This window comes from Paramisgurnus dabryanus, chromosome 3 (genome assembly GCF_030506205.2).
Source record: "Paramisgurnus dabryanus chromosome 3, PD_genome_1.1, whole genome shotgun sequence".
NCBI lineage: Eukaryota > Metazoa > Chordata > Actinopteri > Cypriniformes > Cobitidae > Paramisgurnus > Paramisgurnus dabryanus.
In genome coordinates, this window is record NC_133339.1 from 31,505,435 (window position 1) to 31,519,853 (window position 14,419).

Genomic DNA, 14,419 nt, shown 5'->3' on the forward strand with positions numbered 1-14,419 from the left:
CATTCTGCAAAATGTGTTTGCGCCAACTTCACTTTCAAATTGAGGAGGGTTTATTCACGGACCAAATGGACGAACATACCTTGGTTTTCTTTCGTCAGCTGCTTATAAGCAAAATAAATGTGCCGAAGTCAGCGCTCGCAGAAACAAGGGCTTCACTCAACATGAAAAGAACAGACGGATGTGAATCTCATGAAAACTCTCATGACAGAATAGGATGTCACTAATCGAAGACATATTGTACATTAAAAACAAGATAATTTAGACTATTACTGACATATTTTTCGGATAACTCGTATTACTGCTCATCTGCAATCTGTATTCTGCAACGACACGGATTGAACATTTCCTTAGCTTTCATACTGTGACCTCCACATCAACCCCATATTCGTGACAGCTGGTCTCACTACGGCACGCCACCAGCAACATAACGCAGGACGTGGGAGACACATAAACAGAGTTCGAGGAAGGAGAACACCTAGGTGTGGAGTCTGTTTCGGAAAATGAAAATCTTGAGTAATAGGAACAAGCTGGCCAGGAAACGGCAACAACGAATAACCTTGTGTTAATGTGCCATGACGCTCAGATGTATAACGGACCACTCTGCATTTCGGACTGTTGCAACTACAATAGTTTGGCATGCTTACAAGCAGGAAGTAGTTCTGTTCTGCTTCCTTCTCTGCATGATTCTCATCTTATTCACGATGGGACTGTACAACAAAAGCTCAGTGAAAGACCAGTCACAGATGACTGAAATGAAAACACCTCCACTAACTGTCTGGGCCTTCCTCATTTCCTACATAAAATTTTTCTTGAAATATGAAACATCTATGTGCATGTTTGGGGTAGCTGAGGTTTAGAAGGGATGCACAGGTCTTTTGAGGTGGCTTTCAGTACAGAAGGTATTATGTCATAAGAAACCCCCGGTAACCTTCCCTTAGTAGATGGGCATGAAGCCACAGCAACCCTGCACTCTTCATCTTCAATGGAGGGCGTGGGCACACAGGAAAAACATACTCTGTAGCAGCATAAGATATCAATTTCTGAGCAATGCTAAACGGAAGTCCTGTTAACTTGGCAATACCTGAAGCAAAGCCTACAAGAAATAGACATGATGTAGAGGTCTTAAGGATGGAAGACTTTAAACAAAAATATTGTTGATTATACTTTACTATGCTATACTACTAATATGTACATTTTAATCTTCTAAAACAATGTTCAAATAAAAATGCCAGGATGGATCTCATTATTCCCAGGACAGTACCATATTTCAGCTATATATTTTAGTGCCCCGACTTAAAACAAGAAATAAAAATAATGCTTTGACATGAGTTTCATCTTTCCTAAAATTTATTTTCTGCTGAGTGAAAGAGCGAGTAGAAGTAGTCTTCTCTCATGAGAGAAAAGCCTAAAAAAAGGTAGACAATCACCTCATAAAATATTTTGGAGAACAATATAACCATCCAATCACAATTATCAATCAGCTTGCAGTAAGTGAAGGCGGCATCTGACGTCAAGTGTAGAAAGCACAGTCGAGTGCAAGGAAGTCAAATCTGCTCGCACCAAATCTGAGGCTATAACATGCAACGTAATTGCTCTTTTGTCAGAGGAAGTGACGTTCACCTTTTTTACTAGGGCTGTGACGGTGGTACTTATTCACAGCGGTGGTGTGGTGGTTATAGAATGTGTGTGGTATGTGCACGTGCGCATTTGTGCAAATAGGCTTATATATAATGCATAAATATATTTTAAAGGGACACTCCACTTTTTTAAATTCTTTGGCTGCAGCAGACGTAATATTACACACTTTCTGAAAATAGTTCCCTTGGTTTCTTTCAATGGCAGGGGACTATTTTCAGGGGCTGCGTAATATCATTGCACCTGCTGCAACCATGTTACAGCAGCAAGGTCCTTGATTATATTGCCAGAATGAGTTTCTAGCCATATCGTCCTAGAAAATCGCAACTTTTAATTTTCCGTCGGCCTTAGTACACGATGTAACTAAAGAAGATTCAAGTTTGAAATAGGGAAAAATATTAAAACCTTTTGGTTACTTTTGAGCGCAATGCTAAATGGTCTAATCAGATTCAATAGATTATGCTAAGCTATGCTAAAAGTGGTACCACCAGACCCAGATTTTACCCTACTTCTCACATTAACTGTGGATGCATAAAAAAATTAAGGTGATGCTTTTTATGATAAATTCTTGAAAGACAAGCGCACACAGGCAAAAATCGTTTCTAGCTAAAAGTATCATCATCTTGTTCCCACTAATCTAATACTTTAAATACAATAGTATAAGCAAGCAGAAATGACGTTTTACAAAATGACAGCACACAGCAGCCTAAAGGACGTTCCATTAAAAAAATATCATAAAAATAAGATTTTTTATTTTATTTAAACATTAAAATTATTTTATTTAAACATTTAAAACTCTCCACACTGGATAGCAGATGTGAAAATGACTTGCAGACATACAGCACAACTGTCATGTGTTATACATGTTTATGAGGGAATAATAATATTTAAAGAGGGGTAAGTAATACACTTCTTCCATGGGCATTAGATCTAATGTTGTGCAAGAGGGCCATAGTTTTAATCACGGCTTAACATTCCTTCACGGATCATTCAATTCTTCCCCCGGGATTCTGGTAATCTCAGGCTGGGGTATAAGAAAGAAGAAGACCTCAGGGCTGTCAGCCTCCAAAAACCTTTCTTTATTCAACTTTCTTTATTCAAAAAGTGACGACTACTCTAGAGATCTGTAAACAATACTCTGACACGCTTTCCCACCCTACAAGCATCCAGATGTACAAATAACACTGGGTGGATCGAGCACAGAAAGCAGCAATGTTTGGAAAACAGGAGAGCACGCACTTGGGTGGATGTATCCTATCAAAACATCTTTTCCGGTGCCTTCAATCTGCAGACATCATGGATCCTTTGGGAACAGCAGCTGGGAACAGCACTGAAATCCGTTTAACTTTTACAATGCAGCATCCTTGTCTGAATTTATAAAGCAATTCGGCATTTATAAAACACTCCATCCCGCCGGCATTTGCTAAATCAGATTAAGCCTTAAGTAAGTGGGACTAAAATGAACTTCACTTACGTAGACTGAAAATAAATCATGGGATAATTAACCTAACTGTAGCTGACAATTATAAACATTTAGCTGTCTCTTAAGCACAAAAAAGCACTGTGGGTAGTGAGAACAGCACAAAAAAAGACTAAAGTGCCAGATTAGGATTATGCAAGACCTAGAAATAAGGAGAGGGGTGGGGCAAGAAAGTCTGAAATTGGGGGTGGCCAGAGGCACAGGGATCTTGGCTGTTGGAATCTAAAACAAGTTTTGTTTTGTTGCACATCGGGTGCATACCATAAACCCCAGAGGCTGAAGGGGCAGGGTTGTGAAAGCAGGAAGCCCGTTAATGTTTTGCACTCGACACACGTGGTTTGTGGATTACAGGGCACAAAAGTGTTTTGTTTTGATCACTTAACTCGCACAGGCAGTATGCAAATCACCAAAGCCTGTGGTAGAACAGAGGGAAGAGCGTGTTTGCCTTGTTGGAAGGCTGCACATAAACCTCAACAGTAACAGTCAGATTTGCTTTCGTGTAAACGTCACACATGCCAAAGCAAAGCAGGGGCCATGGCTGCCAGAAAACGGACATTCCTAATCTTAGTGAAGAGATCAACCCTATATTATCAGCTCCATAGATCTGGGCCACAGTAAAACTGCTCAGTGTCATGTTATTTCTTGTTCTAACTAGCATGCATCTGCTGCTTCGAGTAAGTCGCAACATGCCTATGCTGTATCACTACAGATGGGTGAAGACCACCAGGGAAAAAAACTTTTCTGTTCACTGTACTAGTGAATATAGGAAATTAAAATCATAATTAAATGTACAGAAAATAAAATGCAGAACTGGAAGGAAAAATTCCAGGAATCACAAGAATGACAGCTCCTCAATTCTTCAGGAAATTCTTAAAAAAAACAAAGATCAGGAAAACTATACTATTTAATCTCTGTAACTCATAACAATGAAGTAGGATAAAGGGTGTTAAGAAACTATGCATATATGTCGGAGCCGGTGGTGTAGTGGACAGTGCTCCGACATATGGTGCAGACGCACTTCCGGCGACCCGAGTTCAAATCCCGGCTCGAGGTCCTTTGCCGATCCTAAACCCCTCTCTCCACCCTGTACTTTCCTGTCATCTCTCTAACTACTGTCTATCAAATAAAGGCAAAATGGCCAAAAAAAAAAAAAAGAAATCTATGCATATATAATGGGGAAGTAAAGCTTTAGGAACTGAGAGCATTTAGAGAAGCCTACGTTTGTTAAGAAGTTACTTGTCAGGCTCTAATGAGGAATCTTCTGAGATTTATAGGGGAAACCAAAAATTACTAAATCTGACAAACAGATTATTGAATCCAAGTTGCTTACATAAATAAAGCGAAAACTCCTTTATCCACTAAGTTTAGGTTTTGAAAAACCCCACTGCATTAAAAGGTTAGCTCATTCAAAAATGTTGTCATTATTCACACTGATTTAATTCAGGGTAAAATCCTTCTTCAAAAATCAAAACAGATTATTTTTAAAAGATTTATAATAAAGTGTTTTTTTGGGGGGAGTATTGTTTGGGAGTGGATGGTTGCGGCCTCTTCCCAAGCTTCAAAAAGCCCCAAAAGTGTTATAAAAAAATCCTCAAAGGCGTGCTCAATGCTCATATTAGGCTTCGAACCGTACCCGCGTGTGATTCCCCCCCGTCCCCACAGGCTTGCACTCACACTGTACTTTTATCCATCCATGCCAGGGCATGCTTAACCAAATTAACCATTGACGATGAACCAAACCGCCCCCAAGCATGGCACGGTACGGAGTAATCACACTAGTCAAACGAATCAGGCATTGGGGGGGGGGGGGGGTCGGGCGCTGTTTGGTTTGAATAGTGTACGTACAATCTTGATTTTCACCAACCCTTTTTCGTATGTCTTAAGAACATTTGAAATATATGGTTTGAGTTGTGTAGTGTTATTAACTCTCAATAAACACACAAAACAACACCTTCTGTGTTTTGGTCACCAATAACGAAAAAAGCCACTATGGGTTTGAACAACAAAGGGCGAGTAAATAATGACCTATTTTTACATTAAGGTTAACTATTTCCTTTACCCTAGAAACAGGCCGCTGATGAAAAATGTACAGCCTACAACGGCCAGGGCCAGAGCACAGCAGTGATGTGGTTTACACATCCTCTTTAGATATACAAACACCATCGAGGCGAGTCAATCTTCAGATTTTCAGATGGGGCCCTAAAGCCTTTTAAAGTGTTTTTGTCCACTATGAGCAGAGATGTGTCAAAAGTGTCAAGGGGAAAAAAGAAACAGAACTCTACAATGCAAATTAAAAGCTGCTGTACTAAAATCTGCCAAATGACCCAGTGAATAACATACTACTGAAAATCAAATCGAAAAAGCTGTTTTCAACAAATATATTTACAAACCATTGCACAACCTTACATTAATTTGCCAAGTCTAGACAGACTAAAGTAGAAAACAATAATTGCATTTTATTTTATTAAAACATAATAATTTTATGCACTTGTTGTGCTGACATAACTAACTGGACACACAGAGGGGACTGTAATAGTAACCAACAATGTCATAGTCTGTTTCACCTACAATTTCATTAAATCCCACTAAATAATAATTATTCACTCTTTAGGCAGTAGTTAAACATAATGAATACTAGGGCTAGGCAGTATAAGGGTATTTTCCCTGTAGGGCTGTCATTTTTAAGAAAAATCAAATTCGAACGGATATCGAATATCATGCAATGTATCCGAATATATCCAAATATCTAGGTGCCCCCAGCGCGCATCAAAAAAAAGTTTATCACAAGTTTATTAACAGTGACAGTTATAAACAGGACTGTCTGGATTACTTTTTTTACTTAATGTTTGAAACAGCAGGTTATCAATTTATGAATTACAACTTACCTGAAAAAAAAATATTCAGAACAGGTACAAACAATAACGTGACAACTTAAACAGCTGCAGGATTAAGGCATCCAAACGGAATTCGCGCCTGCAGATTTCGGCGGAAAACTCTGCGGATTTTAATAATAATTAATAATAATAATTCCTTATACTTATATAGCGCTTTTCTCAGTACTCAAAGCGCTTTACATATGAATGGGGGAATCTCCTCATCCACCACCAATGTGTAGCATCCACCTGGATGATGCGACGGCAGCCATATTGCGCCAGAACGCCCACCACACAGCAGCTTATTAGTGGAGAGGAGACAGAGTGATATAGCCAATTAGTATGAGAGATGATTAGTAGGCCAATAGGCAAGTTTAGCCAGGATGCCGGGGCACACCCCTACTCTTTTCAAAGGACATCCTGGGATTTTTAATGACCACAGAGAGTCAGGACCTCGGTTTAACGTCTCATCTGAAGGACGGTGCTTTTTTGACAGTATAGTGTCCCCGTCACTATACGCTGGTTAATGCCTGTCATTGACAAGCACACATATCCCGCACTTGAGTGTGTTTGTGAGAAGTATTCTCATTGACAACAAGCGCACATACATATCCTATCCCACGCGTTTGTGAGCCGTCATGGACAAGTACATTAACCCTGCGCGTGCTGTTTGCTTGAACGTTTTTAATGATAGAGAGCACAAACCATTTGATATTTGAGATGAAATTAAACTTACCGCTGAGTTAAGCAGATCTCACTTGACTCTGTCATCTATGTGACGCGCGACAGTCAGCACAGAATCATTTCAAAACCGTTTACAAGACAAATGCTGTTGTCGTATGTCGTTAAATATAAAGTTTACATTGCGTTGTAAAAATGATGAAATTATCTTCATACATGCTAATTTCATAATGGGAACGTATTAACACAAACTTTTTTTTCTGCTATAATATTTAACACTATAAACAATAATATGTCATTTTATATACAAACTATAATTCTATCTTGACATGCACATTAGGTTCATGTTGGTCCAATTTGATTTCCCCTCTTGCGCACAGTTGCTGTCATCGGTCTCACTCTCAGCCTCTTTCCTGTTACGAGGTGTTACTGTAAAAAATGCGCTACACATGGCATTTTAAAAACCAGATGGTTTATTTATAATTTGAATATGGATATTTCACGTCATGTTCGAATGCATATTCGAATATCAAATAAAAAGTGTCCTAATTCCCTGACCCTTACCGTGAAATAAAATGTCTGACGTAACAGAATTTTCTATTCCGTCTATACAGCAAAATATAAATAAGTGGCTGTGGCTAATTTAGCACTCCCGCATGTTAGACTAAGTGTGATGGAGAAACATGTAAAATAATCCACTCATAACAAATTAACAAGTTATTTGTGAAATTTCATAATAAGCGGCATCCACCGCAGGTCTCGCTCGCTCTCTATCTTTGTGCTCATGCAGTAGCCAGTCTCTCGCGTGAGGACTCTCAAGTCGCGCGCAAGCGGCTGCGTTGCCAAATAAAGCAAGCTCTTATCGCACACAATGCTAATAGTTGTACAATTTTAGACAAAACTCGCTAAGGTATAATAGAAAGTAAATGGTGTCAAGACCTTAAGACAGACTCCATGGTGGTAGCACCCATCATATTTTTTATATCTATTATCTACATATTCGTCTCTCTTATACAGGCATATCCTGTCTTTAGGTTTGTGCATATATTCATACCTGTTTATTGTACATATTGCCAATTTTTTATGGTGAGCATTTAGTTAAAAGCTAGTCTGTGGCAAATTTCTGCAAATTTTTGTATTCCAAAAACAATATAAACTGAAAAACATGTATACCGTTAAATGACTCATTCCGTGAAACTGATTTTTGGTCATACCGCCCACCCCTAGTGAATACCATGTTGTAATTCAAATCATGACTCAAAATCACTCTGGCCAGATGAAAACTCACCAATTGAAATTCCCTACGCCGGTCATATGCATTCTGTATGCCACTATCGGCCCAAAGGGCACGGATTGAAGGCAGGTACTGCAGGAATACTTTAGTCTCCACTAGCCCTTGTGAAACCATAGCAGATCGTGTGTCAAAAGCCATCACAGTGTCTCCATGTTTCTGGTTAGAAGAGTCTCCCCATGGGATATGCAGTTTCTCTCTGGCATCCTCAAGCACTCGAATACCTGTGATGATAGACAAGAGGAAACCTAATGTTAACATCATAAAATACTATACACATCTTCATGACATTTAAAAGACATTATATTTCCTTTTTATGTATGATATCCATTTGGGATGCTTTGATCGATCGGCATTGGCCGATAATGGCATTAATTGACTTGATCGGTACTCGCTAAATTTGGTGATCTTCTTAATTTTGTCATCATCCTGAATGCGGCTGCAATTAGAGACAATTTTTTACATAGTGCGTGCATTTTTATAACCCGTTGCTCATGTGCAACGTGCAAATTTGGATTTCTCTCTCTGCCTTTACAGATATGCTTGTATTTTCTATGAGGACAGCGCAAACGCGTCTTCATATCCCCATCAAACAGCGTATACAACACATATCTATCACGGAGAATTGCATCCTCATGCCAAAAGTTTATTATTTGCTTGCATTATTATATACATGTCTGTTGTATATGTACATAATTTTTTTTTACTTTTGAATTATTATTTTTAAATACATGACACTGACTTTTTTTTTATTGGGGCCAGTAAAAATTTTGGCAGGGCAAGTGAAAACCTTAACCCAGGGCTCCAGAAATATCCAAATAATATGTTAACAGTTACAGTCATCAAAAGAGCTTGCATATCAGCTTAAAAAAAAATGTTATCGGAATCGGCCGATCACGAAAATAACAAATTTGTAATCGTGTGGGCTGCAAAAATCCTGATCGAAGCATCCCTAATATGCATTGATTATGTTCTGCTTTCACGTGAACATAATGGAAACAATTCATCGAAAAATATGATCCTTTACAAAGCTATAGATGCATTTAATAAGTACGTTTAATAACAATACCAATACAATTACCTCTTTGCATTTTTATTATCCAGCAGTGTATTAGTTATACTTGTGTGTTTGCTTATAGACAAAATGGCAAATAATGGGAGACAAAGATGACACAGATAACTGCAGACAGAGATCTCTCTTTCTCTTCAGCCTGTCATTTACTAGCTGTGCTGTCACCATCAGCATACTCTGACCGTCTGCTGAAACGATCTCTAAGTTGTTGCTGAAAATAAACCTGAAATTTCATTCAACTGGCATATGGAATATATATTTTCAGCAGTCCCAACACAAACCTTTACCAAAAATAAGTTTTAAGGCCGAAGTATGGTCATTTTTATGCGAGGGTCCGTGTACAGTGCGCAATTTTTGTCATTAGAGGGGTGTACTGTACACGCACCACTGGATTTTTGAATACCATGTACTTTGTACATGCACATACATGAGAATGTTGTATATACACTCACCTAAAGGATTATTAGGAACACCATACTAATACTATGTTTGACCCCCTTTCGCCTTCAGAACTGCCTTAATTCTACATGGCATTGATTCAACAAGGTGCTGAAAGCATTCTTTAGAAATGTTGGGCCATATTGATAGGATAGCATCTTGCAGTTGATGGAGATTTGTGGGATGCACATCCAGGCCACGAAGCTCCCATTTAACCACATCCTAAAGATGCTCTATTGGGTTGAGATCTGGTGACTGTGGGGGCCATTTGAGTACAGTGAACTCATTGTCATGTTCAAGAAACCAATTTGAAATGATTCGAGCTTGGTGACATGGTACATTATCCTGCTGGAATTAGCCATCAGAGGATGGGTACATGTTGGTCATAAAGTGATGGACATGGTCAGAAACCATGCTCAGGTAGGCCGTGGCATTTAAACGATGCCCAATTGGGTTGTGCGTGTTGTGGCTTCACAAATGGTTTGCTGCGTACCTCGGTTGTAACGAGTGGTTATTTCAGTCAAAGTTGCTCTTCTATCAGCTTGAGGACTGCCGCATACTGGATGTTTTTCCCTTTTCACACCATTTTTTGTTAACCCAAGAAATATTTTTTTGTTAAAATCCCAGTAACTGAGCAGATTGTAAAAATACTAAGACCGGCCTGTCTGGCGCCAACAACCATGCCACGCTCAAAAATGCTCAAATCACCTTTATTTCCATTTCTGACATTCAATTTGGAGTTCAGGAGATTGTCTTGACCAGGACCACACCCCAAATGCATTGAAGCAACTGTCATGTGATTGGTTGATTAGATAATTGCATTAATGAGAAATTGAACAGGTGTTCCTAATAATCCTTTAGGTGAGTGTAGATCAGCGTATGTGTCGAAAGTCTGTGTACATGTACGAGTCAAATAAACTATGCAAGGCTGTGTTCGAAAGGCCGCGTACATGTAAAAACAGACTATACTCTGGGCTTTAGACTGAAGGCATCTGAGCGAAAGTGGTCAGGTTCTGTAAACACCTGACATTTTCTTTGAACACTTAAAAAAGTGGTCTCTTTGTTAGGCCTATCGCAATAAGTACTTTATTGACTTATCGCACAATAAATAAACATGATAAACCTTGATAGTTTTTTTTTTTGAGAGAGAGGCGAAATATTGCCATAGTGTTTACGTGTGTGTTTGTTTGCATAAAAATGAATGTCATTGGCAAATTTGTTGTTAGTGATCAAATAACAAAACCTTCAAAACATATAAAATAAATATCAAATTTTTATAATTCTGGGATTTCATCGTAAATTTTGCTTTGTGAATGCCTTTTTTTGATTAGTGCAGCAATTCATTACAGTAAATCTCAGTTTCCAGGGCTCTAGAGTGCGACTTAAATTTGGCGACTTAAAAAAATATCAATTCGCACTGGTGCGACCAGGCGTTCGAGGGAAAAAATATGGTCCAGATCTACGTGTGTGTACGTTTAAAAATGCGTGTGCGCTCCAGTCAGAGAGAGAAAGAGAGGTGAGTAGCCTTGGTCCGTCAGATAAACAGAGTGGATGTAGCCGCGGATGATAAGGGAAAAGAACGATTGACAACTTATCGTTAAGAATGTCAAGTTAATGCCTGATCCGTCCGAAGATCATAACCAATGCTCTCTGACATCAACCTCCCGTCACATCAGCCCTGGTCCGAACCCGAAGACGGAATTAGGTAATGAGCCTCTTACAATCGAGTCAGAGCCAGAGCATAATTCTTTTGAAGAAAATTATTTGAACGTCACCCCGAACAGCAATGTCGTGTGCGCCCAATTTATAGAAAAAAGACAGGAGTCAGGACCGCTGTTTTCTTCATAATCTTACTTCCAAATCTAATAAACTTTTCTGTGTTTGCTGTATCGCTATCACCGCCCTGCCAGACTGTCTTAATTAGAGAAATAAGTTAATTCCTTGATTTGCGTTGTTGATTCATTTATAAATAATTCCCCCCAAGGCTTTAGTTTATGCGCAAGTGTTCAAACACTGCTGACCGCTCAGCTGTCAATCTGCCGACCCTCACAAAGTTTCACATTAAATGACAATATATTTGTCCAGTCATGGTCCTGTGCTTATTTCTGTCAATGTTCTGCATGAAGATCTTTAAAGGTTTCTACTTACTTCACGATTTGTGGTGCGGCCGGTCGCAGTCTTTATGTCAAACGAGCGGGTATGAAATAAATCGATGCTGATGTCGGATAACGGGTCAAGTGTTATTTTAATCGCTCGGATGCGGGTTATCAAACAGGACTGTGCATGACTCGTATAAGGAAAATGGAATGACAACATGAAAATTATAAAATAGCCTACATGTTTATATTCGGTATTAAACCACTATGGGCGCTAAACTAGGGGAGTTAAAGGGACAGTTCACCCAAAAATGAAAATTCTGTCATCATAAACTCTCCCTCATTTTGTTACAACCCTGTATAAATTTCTTTGTTCTGATAAACACGAAGCAAGATATTTTGAGGAATGTTAATAACCAAACCAAGCATGAGCCCCATTCACTTCTATAGTAGAAAAAATAATACTATGGAAGTGAATGGGGCTCATGAATGGTTTGGTTACAAACATTCCTCAAAATATTTTCATTCATGTTCATCAGAACAAAGGCATTTATACAGGTTTGTAACAACATGAGAGTGAGTAAATTATGACAGAATTTTCATTTTTGGGTAAACTATAAATCCGATGCGGTCAAAAATTAGGGTGCACCTAACTTTTGTGCTGGTGCACCTATAAAAAAATGTTAGGTGCACCAGTGCAACCAGTGCAACCAGTGCAAAAAGTTAGTATAGAGAGAGCACTGGTTTCATAAGACATCCCACAACATTGTGTAACCAATTATAACAACATTATAGTGTAGTTTATCATCATCACTGCACAAAAAACTTCATCCATTGAGGAAAGGGCTGATAATCAATGCCATGGGTGCAAATTAGGGCTGTTCCGAATACCATTTTTTGAGCTTCGAAGCTCTAGTAGAAATAAAATCGAATATTCGAAGCTTCGGAAGGAGGGGCTGAACATATTTTTTCTCTTTAATAAAGGCAGGAATCTGTGTGTGTGTGTGTATGTGTGTGTCTGTCTATCCACAGTTTTATTATGTGGCGGATGTGTTGCTGCGAACTCAAGGGAGTGTAGTGCATTTTTTTCGTGCAATATGGACATGTGACACTTCTAGAATTAATAAACTTTAAAAATACTACAGAACAGCGCAAGCCGGAAGCGGCGTGCCTGTCATGCGTCATGCGAGAACAGCATTAGTGAAACAAAACACAAGAGCAATAATTTTAATAAGGTAGCCTATTTTCTAACATCATTTGTCTAACAAACAAACATTCCCGTATCAGAAATTAGCAGCACAGTAATTACTGACAACGTAGGGTAGGCTATTTAAATAAAACAACGAAAATAAATGAACGAAGTTCAACAAACTGTAATAAAACGGTAGCATACTTTCAAAATCAAGTTTATTTATTATAACACTTACACCATCCAATATGTTTTTTTCATCAGAACAATAATGAAGATATTTTGCAGAAACCCCAGTGCTCCGTCATGCAAGTCAACCGATCCGCACACTTTAAGAGCTAAAGCATATATATCCAATACAAAAGTAATCCCCCATATCTCCGTGGGACATATTGACATCTTGTGAAGCAAATCAATCAGTTTTTGCAAGAAACTGAACGTTATTTACAACACTATTAGCGTGAATGCCAAAGCAGGAAGCGCGCTTTCCGTTCGAGGCGATCTCTTCTTCTACTGGTGGAGTTTGATGGCTGTTGGCTATGGATGTTGGTCTCTCTGCGCCACCTACAGAGCGGGAGTGTGAAGCGCACTTCCTGCTTGGCAAAAGCTCTGCATTAACGCTGAAAAATATTTATATATATATATTCGAATCTCAAAACTGAAAATCGAATGTCAACCCACCGAACGAATATTCGAATATTCGAATTTTCTGGTCCAGCCCTAGTGCAAATGGTGACAAAGAGACAAATAATTTAGGGTCTGTTCTGTTCACAGTCATAGCTTGAATACAGTATGAATATGAATCCTGAACGAGCAACTCGAATCAAACTTGTGTACAATTCAACGTACAAATCTTATTAAAGGTAGAAAAGTGATTTAGTTAAAGGAGCAAAATTAGGTTACTTCCCCTTTAAGACCAAAGTCCAGATCCATTATAATGTTACATGAGCGTTTTCTCTTTTAGCTGTTTACTTTCTCTTAAGACCTAAATTGTCTTGTTTATGAGGACATTTTCAAAAACTCATCGGATCTACACAAATCACAAGAATTACCTACTTTGGCAAAAATAACCGTTTTTGATCCAGAGCACCCTGCAATACAATACAATACAATATTTATTTAAGCCATTTTAATTGTCTGCTCTGTCTGAAAAGAGCAGAGATGCCATCATATCTCCTAACAATGGGAAAAAACAAATAAGATGCAGTCTAAACAGACCTCTAAAGTTAACAGCATCCTTTGTAAATACAAAAATCCTGTACTTGTCTGTGTTTGGATCAACAACAACAAAAAAAAGATTACCACTGTATTGACGTACTAGATTTTTCCCTTGCCTATCAGCATACACGTACATGGCAGTACCAAATCACGCTTCATCCGTTTCCTTCAGTATCATTATACTCATGATTACCAGCGTAGGGGAGTCCCATCGTACGCTGGTTTTCACACCTTGCTTTCTCTTTTCTTTCAAAAACTGGCATCCCCAGCAGCTATAGTGCTAATAAGCTGCTAGACCGGTTTCCATTACCAGCTCTTTTCCTCATAATGACAGAAACAAACAACAACTGAAAGCTTATATGGCCTTTCAGATAATGTCTGTGGGCTGGTTTGGTGGTGAAGTTTGTAGTTCCTGGCAACTAGGCATTGCTGTGTTGTAATGTATG

The 14,419-nt window shown here is 38.7% G+C and overlaps 1 protein-coding gene across 1 annotated transcript in view; it reads right to left on the reverse strand.

The window, feature by feature from the left end:
* Nucleotides 1-14,419, reverse strand: part of gna13b (guanine nucleotide binding protein (G protein), alpha 13b) — a 35,638-nt gene that overhangs the window by 14,871 nt on the left and 6,348 nt on the right. Inside the window, exon 2 of the mRNA XM_065255561.2 lies at nucleotides 7,958-8,184. Coding sequence (XP_065111633.1) covers nucleotides 7,958-8,184 — 227 coding nt within the window. The remainder of the gene's footprint in view (nucleotides 1-7,957; nucleotides 8,185-14,419) is intronic.